The sequence below is a fragment of the Panulirus ornatus genome, chromosome 34 (assembly GCF_036320965.1).
Source record: "Panulirus ornatus isolate Po-2019 chromosome 34, ASM3632096v1, whole genome shotgun sequence".
Classification (NCBI taxonomy): domain Eukaryota; kingdom Metazoa; phylum Arthropoda; class Malacostraca; order Decapoda; family Palinuridae; genus Panulirus; species Panulirus ornatus.
In genome coordinates this window covers 8,824,533-8,843,251 of record NC_092257.1, presented here as the reverse complement: position 1 = coordinate 8,843,251, position 18,719 = coordinate 8,824,533, and the positions used below count along the sequence as shown (strand labels likewise).

The 18,719-nt window shown below is 40.2% G+C and overlaps 1 protein-coding gene across 7 annotated transcripts in view; it reads right to left on the bottom strand.

Moving 5' to 3' along the window:
- Positions 1-1,480: 1,480 nt before the first annotated feature.
- Positions 1,481-18,719, bottom strand: part of LOC139759815 (uncharacterized) — a 31,782-nt gene continuing 14,543 nt past the window's right edge. For all 7 annotated transcript variants that reach the window (XM_071682298.1, XM_071682304.1, XM_071682302.1 and 4 more), the window contains one exon: positions 1,481-2,823. In XM_071682298.1, the coding sequence (XP_071538399.1) occupies positions 1,909-2,823 (915 nt within the window). In that variant the 3' untranslated portion in view covers positions 1,481-1,908. The remainder of the gene's footprint in view (positions 2,824-18,719) is intronic.

The window sequence follows — 18,719 nt, the reverse complement described above, 5'->3', positions numbered from 1 at the left end:
CAAACTGCCTAAGTTGGCATTTTGAGGGTAAGGTAAAGGAAGGGCATTCCCAATTAGAATTAAAGGAGTAAGACTGTGGTCAGAGGACCACAATGGTGTGTGAATAATGAGAAAGTTTAGAGGTAAAAAAAAATTCAGTGTGTTAGAAAACTGCCATGATGATCAGGAACTCAGGTTGGGTGTATAATTAATCGTTCAAGATCATTTGAGGAGACAAAAGCAATAGTAGGTAGTAGCTGGAAGGCAGCCAATGACCAATGAAGTATATTACCTGTACTACCTGCCTGGGTATCGAAAGGGTTAGAGATGGCTGCATAGTAAGACAGCAATTCATTGGTTGTCTAGGTGCACTCCTCTGATCCAGGTAGCTTGTCTTTTTCTGCCTCACCGACATGTGGACTACTGGCATTCTGTCCACAAACATACAATCTCTCCTTGTCATACATAACACTTCACAAAACTTCACTCACAAAGCTAAGTCTTTGTAATTTTCCTGGTGTAAGCACTGTGTTCTAACCCTACCTTTTGGCAAAATTATAGCAGTAGTAAATAGTAGGCATATTGTGCAGTAATAATAGGTAGGATCATTCGGTAGATGTAGTCAGTAGGAGCATTAGATAGGTGCTCTGCAAACACTGCACTATAGTTGCCCTCTGCCAGTGGCCTGTTAAAGTGAAATGCTGAAGGTTAAGAAGCATCATTGGAGTTCACTAGTTATGTTGACTCTATTACCATGGCCACCACCTTGAGGGAGTTTTAGTTAGAGCCAGTGTCAGAGATATTGATGTAGAAAAGTATCTCAGCTCCACCAGGATTATCCTGGGTAAACCCTAACCAATCCTTATGGTGTACATTTAAATCCCATGCATAGAGGATCTCAGCACATGGATATGAAGAGAGCAGAACTTAGCAGCAAATCATGTAACACTATGGACAAAAGGAATTTGTTTTGGGTAGAAATGTCACAAAGGTGAGAGGGACTTCTTGTTCTGTGACATCTACGACGTGCCACCACCTTCCAAACATGTTTCATAATGAGCTCATAATTCCTTGACTAGAGTCCCATGTTATGAAGTTACCTCTCTAACAACATAAAATTTCCTTCTTAGATATCTGAGACTTGTTAAAATTTTTTGTATAAGAAAAGCTGACAAACATGAACATTTCTGGAGTTCTATAGTATACAATTATGTTGCCATGAGGAGGATAAAACTGACTCTTGGATACCTAATCCTCTGTGTTTCTTAGTGCTGATGAAAGCTAATGAGTAGTTCTTTCATTTCTTAAAACATGGCTTCAGGTGGTTGAAATATAACTGTACGGTTACAATTCTGGAAAACTTACCTGTATCAATATCCCTGCAGACAAACATACAGATGCCTTTTCTGTAAAGTCTGGCAATATTGCATCATGTTCAAATATAAAAAAAGGTAAACTCTTTACAATCTTTCAATAAGGTAAAGTTGGTGAAAAACCAATATGTCTAAAAAATTTATCCTATCACACTAATTGATGATATTTATACAAAAGCTTATGGTTGATATACAAACATTTTGATAATGCTTTCCATGATACAAATGAATCAAGAACAATTCAAGCTCAAGAAATGTGGATGGAGTGAAGTAAAATATCTTCATGAATGTTTTCTGGAAATAATGTGATATATGAGAAAGAGATCAATAATTACATGAAAGTGACTTTCATAATTCATATAAGAGAATGGCTACCAAAAGAAACATACTGGTATCTTCTTACTATTCTGTGGTGAAATGACAGCTACAGGCTTGAATATGTTTTAACAGGTTGAATTCACAAGACACTCTTACATATATGTATCTTGTAGCTTTGATATAAAATCTGTACATGACTGAGCAGAAACCAAATACATAAATTTTCATACATGTTGAACTACATATTGACCATGCCTAAGACACTTAAGATAAAGGGTTTAGTTTTCTCCTCTTCTAAGAATGACCATAGATACTGCTGAGCACTTTTAGAAAGCTTAGGCATGCCAAGGTTTACAGGAATATTATTTTGTTGTAGCATATGAAAGAAGTGAGTGGCTGTAGTATAACGGGGAAAAGGAGTTGGGCAAGGTAAGCCAGCTCGCTGGTATCTGTTACAAACATGGGGTGTTGTCATATCTTGTGCCTCCTCATGGTTCTTGAAAGATATTTGGCATTCATTCAGAATTTTCTTCTCATCTTCTGGAGTAACCTCTAACATGAACTCAAGGATATGTTCATGCCGGTTGGTACCTCGAAATCTAAAACGTGAGCAACTGATGAGTGTAAACTGGCCTTCTGGGGTGACTTGCCAGGGTCCACCTGCACGATATCGATCATAGTGTGGAAGGATGGCAGAGTAATCTGTATTTGTTACCAATATGCGGGAGGTTGTATGAGTTGGTGTTGTCATCATCTCCACAAGGAAAGAATATTTCCATTGTTCTTGCAAGATCTTAGCATTCACAGCAAATTCAACATTGCCATACCAATCTGGTTCATCCTCATCTTGGCCAGCAAGGCGAGTACAAGTACTAAACCAAAGAACCTTGAGGTCCTCACAGGGATGGGCTGGGGGTAACTCACGAGAGTCAATACTACTAAAGGTTACCACCTTCTTTGGCTCTATTCTCTGTGTGACGCAAATGGTGGCAGCATCTTCGAGATGGACAGTGCGGGAAATATGGGTAAAAGGTCTGTATGAGTTAGGCCCCTCACTAACATGTCGGCCACTGCCAGGACGCCATAGTATAGTGGTACCACCCTTTACTGATCGCTTCTTGAGTAGTTCATCATTCCAGCTTGTGGATGGTCCCTGGAACACAAATATAAATAACCTCATTTTGTCACCAAGAATAATGAGCTTTTACTTTGTTTCTTAAAGATTTTCATCCTAAAGATTTTCAGTCATTTTTGACTTACAGCCATAATAAATTTCAAGAAGTGAACTAATATTTTGTGGAATGGGGGTTGTGGTTGGTTAAAGTTATCTATACGCTATGTAAGATCTGTGTGTAGTGAGGTGGTGGAATGATTGGGTTTAAAGTCATGTTGTCTGGTTGAAAATGGGATATTCTAGCTAACTTAACCACAGATCAGCTTTTAAATTTTGGTACTAAAAATAGATATGATATACAGTGGTACAAGGAGGGGTAGTTCAGTGGTTTGGAGGATTTAAGGATTGGTATTAAGTTGGTAAGTTCATAGATGCTATCAAATTTCTGTGTACCACAACAGGTTGAAGATATCTAAGAGTTTAGGTAACAATCAGGCCAAAGTGTTTGAAGTGACTGTCTGATATGTTGTCTTAAGTCTGATACAGGATAGTTCTTTAAGGTTGCTTGTATCAGTGGGAGTGAATGGTGAGTGTGTAGTCGTTTCTGGATGGCTTTTGAATTAGTTTTCATGACTTTCTTGTTTAATGGTGTGGATTGGGTCAGAGATGCTTCATGAATGGGGGCTGGGTTGGTGCAACAGGTGTGGGTCCTTTTCAACACGTACTAGTGTTGCTTGCTGTGGGCCATATGGCTCACTGTAATTACCTATCTGTACTGTGTGGGGAGTGAATTTTACACTTATGAGACCCCATCTCTTGAACACTCTGTACTGTCATAAATCTTAAATCTATGGATGCTGTCAGTGTTAACTGAGTCTTCAGTCATCTTGTGCCATACATCCAACACTCTTATACTATAGAAATACTTCTTTAAATCTCTTTTAACAAGTTTCTTGCTTTAATTTCATGGTATATCCTCTGGTTACTCAATTCTTATATCTCTCAAGTAACTTGTCACTATCTTGAAAAAAAAAGTGATCATGTAATGCCTCACTCTTCTCTCTACAAAGGTGGGAAAATTTAGAGCCTTCAGCCTTTTCCTGTAGCTATGGAAAGGTCTGTGGGGTCAGAACGTGTTAATGCATATGAGTGGACAGGCAGTTCTTTGTCTGTTTCCTGGCACTACCTCGCTGATGCGGGAAATGGCGATCAAGTATGATAAATGAATAACGTTTCAACACGTCACAACAAATACACAGATTTTCAGTTTACTATTTCTGAACTCAGATCATATTTCAGGGTTTGGGAGACTGATCTGAGGAACATACTAATTTGAAATAACTAAGTTTTCTTTGACTGACCACAAATCTTTTACCATTTCATACCAAATGTTATTTTACCAGCTCATTTGAATACATCTTTGGCAATCTGGTTGGCATACACTGTTATTCAGTTATATTTCTGATAGATTTTAGTGCAGATGTCCATCCTTCTTTTGCTATTTTTTTTTTCTTTTCATTTATCCCTGGGTAAGCTGAGAGATATATCACATCTTTGGTCATTTTCATAATAATAATAATAATAATAATAATAATAATAAAGTAATTTTAATCATTATTATGATATGAAGCTTTGCTTCTTAAAAAAATTCAAGTTTTCATTCTATCATTTTCGCATTTGCAGGTAGTAGTTGGTAGGCAGCTAACAACCAGGGACATATATTACCAGTACTACCTGCATGGGTACATCACTTTAGTAGTTGTAAAGTTGCACTCCTCTGACCCAGGTAGATGTCTTTTCTTTCTGCTTCACTAACATGTAGACTACAGGCATTCTGTCCACAAACATACAATCTTCCAATGTTATATGTAATACCTGATGATACTTAAGTCACGCAGCTCATTCTTCGTAACTCTACACTTCCCTATGGTGAGCACTACGCACTAGCCCTGCCTTTTGGTAAAATGGTGGGAGCAGTAGACAAAAGTAGAAGGTAGGAAAATTTAGGCAAGATCATTAGGTAGAAACATTAGGTAGCAGTAGTAGCTAAGAGCATTAGATAGAAGCAGTCAGTAGGAACATTAGGTAGGAGCCTCTACAAACACTGCACTAAACTTGTCCTCTGGTAATGGCCAGTTATGGGTGAGGCACTAAAGGCTAAGTAGTGGGACTGGAGTTCTTTAGTTATGGAAACTTTGTTACAGTGGCCACCCCTTTGAGGGGATTCCAATTGGAACAGGCATCAGAGATACAGAGATATAGATAGATTTTTGGCAAATATTTATGATGTATTTTAGTTTAGTAGATCGATTTGGGGAGTGCACTAGAGAGAAATAATTTTCTTCTTTGGCTATGAAACTTTTTCTACTCTACATCAAAATTCATTCAACTAGCTCATTTGAATACATCTTAGGCAAGTTGGATGGTGTATGAATATACTATGTTATTGTGGCACATATTGGCAGGTTCTAAGTGCTGATCATCTTAATCTAATCACATTCCTAAGATATCTTACCAATATGCTCCCACTTCAAGCTTCTTATGTTTTTCCCTTGGTAAGGTGAAGACTATATCACTTGTATCTTGGCTGTTTAACTATTCCTGTGCTCAGTCCTTTAATTTCATAAGAGAGCAATTGTAATTTTCAGTGTGGCTGACTACTTCAGTATTCAAGACATTTCAGTGGTCAAAAAATCTGGTTAGGGCAGTTCGGTGAAATAATAAAATTTTTACTTTGACTGGCTGCAAATCTTTTCATATTTCATACCAAAAATTGTTCTACTGGCTCATTTAAACAAAGATTTGATAATTCTGATGATATACTGATGGCATATGATGTGCTCTTCTGGATTGTTTATCATATTTCTGGGTTTTAACTACAGTAAAGTGATGGACAATCACTCGTTTTTCTTTTCAATGATTCAGATTACTGTGTTCTTCTATTCATTAGTATTAACATATATGTGACTGTTTCACATCAACCCTCCTCTGCACATCCTTATCAACAGCCCATGCCTCACATCCATACATCACTGGGACTACTACACTTTCATACATACCATCTTTTGCCCTGCGAGAGAATATCATCTCTCTCTCAAAAAAAATCCTCAATGCTCCCAGAACCTTCTCATAGCACACCTATGACTTACTTCCACTTATATGGTTCCATTTGCTGCCGGGTCCACTCCCAGATACCAAAACACTTCACTTCCTCCAAATTTTCTCCATTTAAACCCACAACCATCTAATCTGTTCTGCCCTGCTAAATCTAATACCCTTGCTTTTATTTTTCTTATTTATTTTGCTTTGTCGCTGTCTCCCGTGTTAGCGAGGTAGCGCAAGGAAACAGATGAAAGAATGGCCCAACCCACCCACATACACATGATTTCACATGACCTCCTGCCTCTTTCTTTTATACATCTCCCACTCATTTGCATTTTTTCCTGCAAAAATCGTCCAAATGCCTCTCTCTTGTCTTTCACTAATAATCTTACTTCTTCATCCCACCACTCACTACCCTTTCTAATCAACCCATCTCCCACGCTTCTCATGCCACAAGCATCTTTTGCGCAAGCCATCACTGCTTCCCTAAATACATCCCATTCCTCCCCCACTCCCCTTACCTCCTTTCTTCTCACCTTTTTCCATTCTGTACTCAGTCTCTCCTGGTACTTCCTCACACAAGTCTCCTTCCCAAGCTCACCTACTCTCACTACTCTCTTCACCCCAACATTCTCACTTCTTTTCTGAAAACCCATACAAATCTTCACCTTCGCCTCCACAAGATAATGATCAGACATCCCTCCAGTTGCATCTCTCAGCACATTAACATCCAAAAGTCTCTCTTTCGCGCGCCTGTCAATTAACACGTAATCCAATAACGCTCTCTGGCCATCTCTCCTACTTACATATGTATACTTATGTATATCTTGCTTTTTAAACCAGGTATTCCCAATCACCAGTCCTTTTGCAGCACATAAATCTACAAGCTCTTCACCATTTCCATTTACAACACTGAACACCCCATGTATACCAATTATTCCCTCAAATGCCACATTACTCACCTTTGCATTCAAATAACCCATCACTATAACCCGGTTTCATGCATCAAAACCACTAACACACTCATTCAGCTGCTCTCAAAACACTTTTACCTACATTCATCCTCAATTTCCTACCTTAACACATTCTCCTAATCATTCTACAGTTTCTTACTCAGATCTACCAACAGAGCTGTGACATCAGCAAACAACAACTGACTCATTTCCCAGGCCCTGCCCCCTTACCTCCTCTACACTGCATACTTACTCCAATCTCACTATCCCATCCATAAAAAAACTGAAAGGCCATGATGAAATTACAGACCCTTACCTCAGACCCACTGTCACCACCTATGTACCCACCGCCTATGTACCTATTTGCATACATGCCTTAAACTCTTCATAAAAACTAACTGCTTCTAGTAGCTTTCCTCCCACACTATACATATATATATATATATCCATATGACTTTCTATCAACCCCATTATATGCTTTATCAAGTAATATATATTTACATCTTTACACATAATTCTCTATTTTCAGTGATTGCTTTTTGTATGGACGCCATGAAACAAGTTCTCTTGAGACACTTGATTCTCCATCATGGTCAACTTCAGATCAATCTCTTTTCCAGCATGTATTTAAAATACTCTACATAGTCACTTTCTACAACAAAACCAAAAATTTTATCTTGTGTGTTGTCAGTCAACTTGATGTTGGCTGTTTCCTATACAAAATCAATATATCAGATTGTTTCAGTCACTATCATGTCCATCAAATGTAAACCAAAACAATCTAAGAAATAGTGTAGCTCCTCAGAATTCTTAGTGACAAAACAAACACCTGTTGTACAGGAATTTCCTCTGTAAAAAACATATTATGTTAGACTGAAGTTGGCAAATGGTGGTCATGACAAAGCACTTCCCCTCCCCCTTCTTTTCACTAGAATGACTGGACTAAGTGGCCAGGGACAGACTGCAGCTACATATCACATAGGAGTAGGGGATAAAGGACTCCTTTGAAGCTAGAAGCCTGGTACAGGGTATGGAGTCTTGAAACTGGAAACAAGCAAATGTTACTCCTATACATAAAGATAATTGAGACAAAAAGTGCCTTGAAGTACCACCCAATTAGTCTTACGTCAGTGTTAGGTAAAACGATATAAAAATAATACAAGACAAAACTGTTATGTTTCTAGATCACAAAATCATATTGAACAACCAACACAGTTCCCACAATAGAAGATCCCGCCTGACAAATTTACTTAAGTTTTCTAATGTTATTCATCAGAGTTGGGATGAAAAAGCACCACCTGATGTAGCATATCAAGACATCAAAAAGGCTTTCAATAAAGTAACTCACAAGAGATTTTTACATAAAATCAAAGCACAGAGAATTGGTAAAGAACTCCGTACATGGATCAGAGACTGACTAACTGGAAGAAAGCAACGTGTAGTAATAAAAGGCAAAGCCTCAGATTGGCTAGACGTAACATGTGGGGTGCCACAGGGGTCAGTCCTAGGCCCATTGCATTTCATAATATGCATTAATAAACTAGAACTCGGTCTCATACGTACGATCTCCAAATCTGCTGAGGATACTAAACTTGAAGGAAGAACTGTAAACTGGCGGGACTGCGCAATGATTCAAAGAGATCTCAGTTTACTAGGAGAGTGGTCAGACAGATAACAAATGAAGTTTAATATAGACAGTGAAGTTTAATATAGACAAGTGTAAAGTTAAGCACTTTGGAGATAAGAATACATGTTATGACTACAAGCTATTTGGAAAGTCTCTAACTAAAGTAAATGAAGAAAAGGTCCTTAGTGTTGTCATTAGCAACAATCTGAAATACACAAAACTGTGTCAAGCAACAAGAAAATAAACAACAACCAAATGTTAGGTATCACAGCCAGACATAGATTACAAGACATCAGAAACAATTCTCATAGTTCATAATTCTCTAGTAAGACCACACCTTGGATATGTGGTCCAGTTTTGGTTCCCAAACTATAAAAAAGATGAGGAAAAATTATAGCGAGTACAGAGACGAGTGAAAAAATTGATCCTATCCCTCAGAAATCTGGCATACAAAGAGAGGCTAAAATGATTGGATCTCTTCTCACTTCAAAAACACAGACTTTGTGGCAATTTAATCCAAACGTCCAAAATTCTGAACAACTTTGAGAATGTACATCATGAAAATCTTCCTGAAATACAAGAAAATACGGTTACTAGAACAAGTGGAATCCAACTCAAACCTAAGAGATATAGTTTGGATGTGGGAAAAAGCTTCTTTTCTCAGATGTGTTGAGCACTGGAATAAGTTACCGTCAGATGTAGTGAATGCTATAGCTATGAATACCTTCAAATATCGTTTAGACAAATATCTTATAAATTTAGGTATACTTTGAGAAAAACGCCAGATATAAACTGTATAAATGACAGCAGTAATGGGAACAGTAGAAGGCTAATGTGCAGCAGTAAGGAGTCGGTGAGAGCTTAAAAAACTGCCGAGCAGAATTAAATTTTCCTGTCAAATTTTTTTTTTTTTCTTACCAGACAACCCAACTGTGGGCCAATCAGGCCTCCTTCTGTCTGTTCTTCTCATGTAAATTCTACTGAAAATCTTTCCTTCCACTCCTTCAGTACGCCCACAACCTTCTCCCCTTCACCCACCCTATGACTCACTCCAGCTCCCTTAGTTCCATTTGCTGCCATGCATACTCACATATGTAAAACACATCACTTCCTAAAGTTTTCTCCATTCAAATGTACACCCTAACTAACTTTTCTCTTTATACTGCTAAATCTGATGACCTTCCTTTTCATCATATTTATTCTCAAACTTCTTTCACATACTCTCCATTCTGCATGTTCAAGCCTCAAACACTCAAAATCTTGTTCAGTACATCTTTCTATCCCCTCCTTGTATTCTAACTTTCTAAAAGGGGAAACAGAAGAAGGAGTCACACGGGGAGTGCTCATCCTCCTCGAAGGCTCAGATTAAGGTGTGTGGATGTAACCAAGATGAGAAAAAAGGAGAGATAGGTAGTATGTTTCAGGAAAGGAACCTGGATCTTTTGGCTCTGAGTGAAATGAGGCTCAAGGGTAACGGGTAAGAGTGGTTTGGGAATGTCATGGAAGTAAAGTCAGGGGTTAGTGAGAGAACAAGAGCAAGGGAAGGAGTAGCAGTACTCCTGAAACAGGAGTGGTGGGAGTATGTGATAGAGTGTAAGAAAGTAAACTCTAGATTGATATGGGTAAAACTGAAAGTGGGTGGAGAGAGATGGGTGATTATTGGTGCATATGCACCTGGGCATGAGAAGAAAGATCATGAGAGGCAAGTGTTTTGGGAGCAGCTGAGTAAGTGTTTTAGCAGTTTTGATGCACGAGACCGGGTTATAGTGATGGGTGATTTGAATGCAAAGGTGAGTAATGTGGCAGTTGAGGGAATAATTGGTGTACATAGAGTGTTCAGTGTTGTAAATGGAAATGGTGAAGAGCTTGTAGATCTATGTGCTGAAAAAGTACTGGTGGTTGGGAATACCTGGTTTAAAAAGAGAGATATACATAAGTATACGTATGTAAGTAGGAGAGATGGCCAGAGAGCGTTATTGGATTACCTGTTAATTGATAGGCACATGAAAGAGAGACTTTTGGATGTTAATGTGCTGTGAGGTGCAACTGGAGGGATGTCTGATCATTATCTTGTGGAGGTGAAGGTAAAGATTTGTAGAGGTTTTCAGAAAAGAAGAATGTTGGGATGAAAAAAGGGTGAGAGTAAGTGAGCTTGGGAAGGAGACTTGTGAGGAAGTACCATGAGAGACTGAGTACAGAATGGAAAAAGGTGAGAACAAAGGTCATAAAGGGAGTGGAGAGGAATGGGATGTATTTAGGGAAGCAGTGATGGCTTGCGCAAAAGATGCTTGTGGCATGAGAAGCCTGGGAGGTGGGCAGATTAGAAAAGGTAGTGAGTGGTGAGATCAAGAAGTAAGATTATTAGTGAAAGAAAAGAGAGAGGCATTTGGACGATTTTTGCAGGGAAATAATGCAAATGACTGGGAGATGTAAAAAAGAAGGAGGCAGGTCAAGAGAAAGGTGCAAGAGGTGAAAAAGAGGGCAAATGAGAGTTAGGGTGAGAGAGTATCATTAAATCTTAGGGAGAATAAAAAGATGTTTTCGATGGAGGTAAATAAAGTGTGTAAGACAAGGGAACAAATGGGAACTTCAGTGAAGGGGGATAATGGGGAGGTGATAACAAGTAGTGGTGATGTGAGGAGATGGAGGGAGTATTTTGAAGGTTTGTTGAATGTGTCTGATGATAGAGTGGTATATATAGAGTGTTTTGGTCGAGGTGGTGTGCAAAGTGAGAGGGTTAGGGAGAATGATTTGGTAAACAGAGAAGAGGTAGTAAAAGCTTTGTGGAAGATGAAAGCCGACAAGGCAGCGGGTTTGGATGGTATTGGTGACTGGTTGGTAAGGTTATCTAATGCATGTATGACTCATGGTGAGGTGCCTGAGGGTTGGCGGAATGCGTGCATAGTGCCATTGTACAAAGGCAAAGGGGATAAGAGTGAGTGCTCAAATTACAGAGGTATAAGTTTGTTGAGTATTCCTGGGAAATTATATGGGAGGGTATTGATTGAGAGGGTGAAGGCATGTACAGAGCATCAGATTGGGGAAGAGCAGTGTGGTTTCAGAAGTGGTAGAGGATGTGTGGATCAGGTGTTTGCTTTGAAGAATGTGAGAAATACTTAGAAAAGCAAATGGATTTGTATGTAGCATTTATGGATCTGGAGAAGGTATATGATAGAGTTGATAAGAGATGCTCTGTGGAAGGTATTAAGAATATATGGTGTGGGAGGCAAGTTGTTAGAAGCAGTGAAAAGTTTTTATCGAGGATGTAAGGCATGTGTACGTGTAGGAAGAGAGAAAAGTGATTGGTTCTCAGTGAATGTAGGTTAGCGGCAGGGGTGTGTGATGTCTCCATGATTGTTTAATTTGTATATGGATGGGATTGTTAGGGAGGTGAATGCAAGAGTTTTGGGAAGAGGGGCAAGTGTGCAGTCTGCTGTGGATGAGAGAGCTTGGGAAGTGAGTCAGTTGTTCGCTGATGATACAGTGCTGGTAGCTAATTTGGGTGAGAAACTGCAGAAGCTGGTGATTGAGTTTGGTAAAGTGTGTGAAAGAAGAAAGCTCAGAGTAAATGTGAATTAGAGCAAGGATATTAGGTACAGTAGGGTCAATTGGGAGGTAAGTTTGAATGGAGAAAAACTGGAGGAAGTGAAGTGTTTTAGATATCTGGGAGTGGATTTGGCTGCAGATGGAACCATGGAAGCGGAAGTGAATCATAGGGTAGGGGAGGGGGCGAAAATTCTGGGAGCCTTGAAGAATGTGTGGAAGTTGAGAACATTATTGCGGAAAGCAAAAATGGGTATGTTTGAAGGAATAGTGGTTCCAACAATGTTGTATGGTTGCGAGGCGTGGGCTATGGATAGAGTTGTGCGGAGGAGGGTGGATGTGCTGGAAATAAGATGTTTTAAGACAATATGTGGTGTGAGGTGGTTTGATCGAGTAAGTAATGTAAGGGTAAGAGAGACTTTTTTTTTTTCTTTTTTATTTATACTTTGTCGCTGTCTCCCGCGTTTGCGAGGTAGCGCAAGGAAACAGGTGAAAGAAATGGCCCAACCCCCCCCCATACACATGTATATACACACGTCCACACACGCAAATATACATACCTACACAGCTTTCCATGGTTTACCCCAGACGCTTCACATGCCTTGATTCAATCCACTGACAGCACGTCAACCCCGGTATACCACATCGCTCCAATTCACTCTATTCCTTGCCCTCCTTTCACCCTCCTGCATGTTTAGGCCCCGATCACACAAAATCTTTTTCACTCCATCTTTCCACCTCCAATTTGGTCTCCCTCTTCTTCTTGCTCCCTCCACCTCCGACACATATTTCCTCTTGGTCAATCTTTCCTCACTCATCCTCTCCATGTGCCCAAACCACTTAAAAACACCCTCTTCTGCTCTCTCAACCACGCTCTTTTTATTTCCACACATCTCTCTTACCCTTACGTTACTCACTCGATCAAACCAACTCACACCACACATTGTCCTCAAACATCTCATTTCCAGCACATCCATCCTCCTGCGCACAACTCTATCCATAGCCCACGCCTCGCAACCATACAACATTGTTGGAACCACTATTCCTTCAAACATACCCATTTTTGCTTTCCGCAATAATGTTCTCAACTTCCACACATTCTTCAAGGCTCCCAGAATTTTCGCCCCCTCCCCTACCCTATGATTCACTTCCGCTTCCATGGTTCCATCTGCAGCCAAATCCACTCCCAGATATCTAAAACACTTCACTTCCTCCAGTTTTTCTCCATTCAAACTCACCTCCCAATTGACTTGACCCTCAACCCTACTGTACCTAATAACCTTGCTCTTATTCACATTTACTCTTAACTTTCTTCTTCCACACACTTTACCAAACTCAGTCACCAGCTTCTGCAGTTTCTCACATGAATCAGCCACCAGCGTTGTATCATCAGCGAACAACAACTGACTCACTTCCCAAGCTCTCTCATCCCCAACAGACTTCATACTTGCCCCTCTTTCCAAAACTCTTGCATTTACCTCCCTAAACAAATTAAACAACCATGTAGACATCACACACCCCTGCCGCAAACCTACATTCACTGAGAACCAATCACTTTCCTCTCTTCCTACACGTACACATGCCTTACATCCTCGATAAAAACTTTTCACTGCTTCTAACAACTTTCCTCCCACACCATATATTCTTAATACCTTCCACAGAGCATCTCTATCAACTCTATCATATGCCTTCTCCAGATCCATAAATGCTACATACAAATCCATTTGCTTTTCTAAGTATTTCTCACATACATTCTTCAAAGCAAACACCTGATCCACACATCCTCTACCACTTCTGAAACCACACTGCTCTTCCCCAATCTGATGCTCTGTACATGCCTTCACCCTCTCAATCAATATCCTCCCATATAATTTACCAGGAATACTCAACAAACTTATACCTCTGTAATTTGAGCACTCACTCTTATCCCATTTGCCTTTGTACAATGGCACTATGCATGCATTCCGCCAATCCTCAGGCACCTCACCATGAGTCATACATACATTAAATAACCTTACCAACCAGTCAACAATACAGTCACCCCCTTTTTTAATAAATTCCACTGCAATGCCATCCAAACCTGCTGCCTTGCCGGCTTTCATCTTCCGCAAAGCTTTCACTACCTCTTCTCTGTTTACCAAATCATTTTCCCTAACCCTCTCACTTTGCACACCACCTCGACCAAAACACCCTATGTGTGGTAATAAAAAGAGTGTGGTTGAGAGAGCAGAAGAGGGTGTTTTGAAATGGTTTGGTCACATGGAGAGAATGAGTGAGGAAAGATTGACCAGGAGGACATATGTGTCAGAGGTGGAGGGAACGAGGAGTGGGAGACCAAATTGGAGGTGGAAAGATGGAGTGAAAAAGATTTTGAGTGATCGAAGCCTGAACGTGCAGGAGGGTGAAAGGCGTGCGAGGAATAGAGTGAATTGGAGCGATGTGGTATACCAGGGTCGACGTGCTGTCAATGGATTGAACCAGGGCATGTGAAGCATCTGGGGTAAACCATGGAAAGTTCTGTGGGGCTTGGATGTGGAAAGGGCGCTGTGGTTTCGGTGTATTATTACATGACAGCTAGAGACTGAGTGTGAACGAATGGGGCTTTGTTGTCTTTACCTAGCACTACCTCGCGCACATGAGGGGGGAAGGGGTTGTTATTTCATGTGTGGCGGGGTGGCGATGGGAATGAATAAAGGCAGATAGTATGAATTATGTACATGTGTATATATGTATATGTCTGTGTATGTATATATATGTATATGTTGAGATGTATAGGTATGTATATTTGCACGTGTGGACATGTATGTATATACATGTGTATGTGGGTGGGTTGGGCCATTCTTAATCAAACATATATTTGATTAACCCTACTAATACCACACAGTGTCCTTAAACATTTAATTTCTCGCAAACATTTCATTTCTAACAAATTCATAACCTTATCTACAGCCCAACCTTTCATCTACACAATACCATATTTACTGCTAAACATTTCAAATACAAAATACCATCTTTACTGCTAAACCTTCAAACATGTCTAACTTTTCCTTCCCATATTGTGACCTCTCCTAACATTCATCGATGTGCCTAGAACTTTTACCCCTCACCCACTCTATGGCTCCCTTTAGCTCCCATGGTTCTACTCACTGACACATCAACTCCCTCTCCACTTCCAAAGTTTTTCCATTCAAACTCGCACCTCAACTAACCTCTCCTTGTTCTCTTAAACCTTAGAACCTTGCTTCTATTAACACTGACTCTCTACTTTCCCCTTTCACACAATGCTTCAATTAACATTTACTCTCAACTTTCTCCTTTCACACAATCTCCCAAACTCAGACACAAGCTTCTACAGATTCTCAACCAAATCTGCCACTAACAACGCATCATCAATAAATAGTAACTGATTCACAATCCATGCTCCCCACCCCTGACAGACAGCAAACCTGTCCTTAAACCAAAACTGCTGTATTCATCTCCCTTACCACCCCATCCATAAACAAATTAAAGAGCCATGGTGGCATCACATATCCCAGTCAAAGGCCAACCTTCATCTGGAACCACTCGATCTCCTCACAACCTACTTGCATCCATGCCTTACTCTCTTCATAAAAATGCCTCACTCCTTTTAATACCTTTCCTCCCACACAGTCTATTTGTAACACCTTTTACATAGCATCTCTATCACCCATCATATGCCTTCTCTAGATCCATATGTGGCATAAACAAATCTTTCTGTTTCTTTAAATTTTCCTTACACATATTTTTCAATGCAAACATCTGATCCACATATCCTTAATCACCCCTGACATCAAAGTGCTCTGTCTTAATCTGATGCTCTTTGCAAGACACCATTTTCTATATCAACATCCTCCCATAACTTATCAAGAACAATCAACAAACTTATACCTTTGTAATTCAAACATTCACCTTTGTCTCACTTTGCTTGAAGCAATGGCACTAGATGGGTCTTCTGCCATCCTCAGGCATCTCTCATGATCCAGATATACAAAGAAAATCCAAACCAATCAATAGCACAGTCACCCATTTCTTAAGATATTCAACTACAATAGATCCAGCAGGCTTGCTTCATTTCATTCTATGTAAGGCTTTCACTACACTCTTCTCTTTTCACCAAATCCTTTGCCATCACTCTCTCACTTTGCATACTTCATCCACATAAACACCCCAAATCTATAACCCTATCATCTCACTTGCTTCTTTCTTCTGTTCCAACTTTTAGAAATTAAAAAACAAGGAGGGGACGGTTTCCGACTCCCTACTCCTGCCAATTTTAATCATCATCGACAAGATGAGTGGAACATACAAGAAGTATCCTTGCTCCCCTATCCCCCACCTGTATTTTTTTTCTTTTACAAGGGTGGAAGATTAAGTGACGTGCAAACTGGTTAGTGGTCAGAGAAAGTTTATCTAGCATTTGCCAAGTAATCTTTATATGCAGTGCTGGTGAGTTAAAAGCCATGTTTTGTGAAGTAGGATGCTGGAAGTGGTTAGTTGTGTATTTGTTACTTGACTGTTGAGAATGAGGAAACTGAGAGGGTGATGTAAGTTTATAAGTGATCCACTAAGGGGATCCAGGGGTGATGGGGTGACTGTTCAGCCATTCAGGGTTGTGGGCACTGACAATGTAGAGAAAAAATTAACTGTCTTCCCATGATGAAATCTGAAATCAAATACACACAGACACACATACATATATTTATAAGAGAATAAGAACTGAAAGGATGAGCTATCTAAACTAAGAAAGTTAGAGCTAATCTGAATAAACTTTTTTTCTTTTTACTTTGCTTTGTTGCTGTCTCCCGCGTTTGCGAGGTGGCACAAGGAAACAGACGAAAGAAATGACCCAACCCACCCCCATACACATGTATATACATACACGTCCACACACGCAAATATACATACCCATACATCTCAATGTACACATATATATATATACATATATAAACACACAGACACATACATATATACACATGCACACAGTTCACACTGTCTGCCTTTATTCATTCCCACTGCCACCTCGCCACACATGGAATAACATCCCCCTCCCCCCTCATGTGTGCAAGGTAGCACTAGGAAAGACCACAAAGGCCCCATTTGTTCACACTCAGTCTCTAGCTGTCATGCAATAATGCCCAAAACCACAGCTCCCTTTCCACATCCAGGCCCCACAGAACTTTCCATGGTTTACCCCAGACGTTTCACATGCCCTGATTCAATCCATTGACAGCACGTCGACCCCGGTATACCACATCGATCCAATTCACTCTATTCCTTGCACGCCTTTCACCCTCCTGCATGTTCAGGGCCCCGATCACTCAAAATCTTTTTCACTCCATCTTTCCACCTCCAATTTGGTCTCCCACTTCTCCTCGTTCCCTCCACCTCTGACACATATATCCTCTTCGTCAATCTTTCCTAACTCATTCCCTCCATGTGACCACACCATTTCAAAACACTCTCTTCTGCTCTCTCAACCACGCTCTTTTTATTTCCAAACATCTCTCTTACCCTTACATTACTTACTCGATCAAACCACCTCACACCACACATTGTCCTCAAACATCTCATTTCCAGCACATCCACCCTCCTGCACACTACTCTATCCATAGCCCACGCCTCGCAACCATACAACATTGTTGGAACCACTATTCCTTCAAACATACCCATTTTTGCTTTCCGAGATAATGTTCTCGACTTCCACACATTCTTCAAGGCTCCTATGATTTTCGCCCCCCCCCCCCCCACGATTCACTTCCGCTTCCATGGTTCCATCCGCTGCCAGATCCACTCCCACATATCTAAAACACTTTACTTCCTCCAGTCTTTCTCCATTCAAACTTACCTCCCAATTGACTTGACCCTCAACCCTACTGTACCTAATAATCTTGCTCCTATTCACATTTACTCTTAACTTTCTTCTTTCACACACTTTACCAAACTCAGTCACCAGCTTCTGCAGTTTCTCACATGAATCAGCCAACAGCGCTGTATCATCAGTGAACAACAATCAACTGACTCACTTCCCATGCTCTCTCATCCACAACAGACTTCATACTTGCCCCTCTTTCCAAAACTCTTGCATTCACCTCCCTAACAACCCCATCCATAAACAAATTAAACAACCATGGAGACATCACACACCCCTGCCGCAAACCTACATTCACTGAGAACCAATCACTTTCCTCTCTTCCAACATGTACACATGCCTTACATCCTCGATAAAAACTTTTCACTGCTTCTAATAACTTGCCTCCCACACCATATATTCTTAGTACCTTCCACAGAGCATCTCTATCAACTCTATCATATGCCTTCTCCAGATCCATAAATGCTACATACAAATCCATTTGCTTTTCTAAGTATTTCTCACATACATTCTTCAAAGCAAACACCTGATCCACACATCCTCTACCACTTCTGAAGCCAAACTGCTCTTCCCCAATCTGATGCTCTGTACATGCCTTCACCCTCTCAATCATTACCCTCCCATATAATTTACCAGGAATACTCAGCAAACTTATACCTCTGTAATTCGAGCACTCACTCTTATCCCCTTTGCCTTTGTACACTGGCACTATGCACACATTCCGCCAATCCTCAGGCACCTCACCATGAATCATACATACATTAAATAACCTTACCAGACAGTCAACAATACAGTCACCCCCTTTTCTTAATAAATTCCA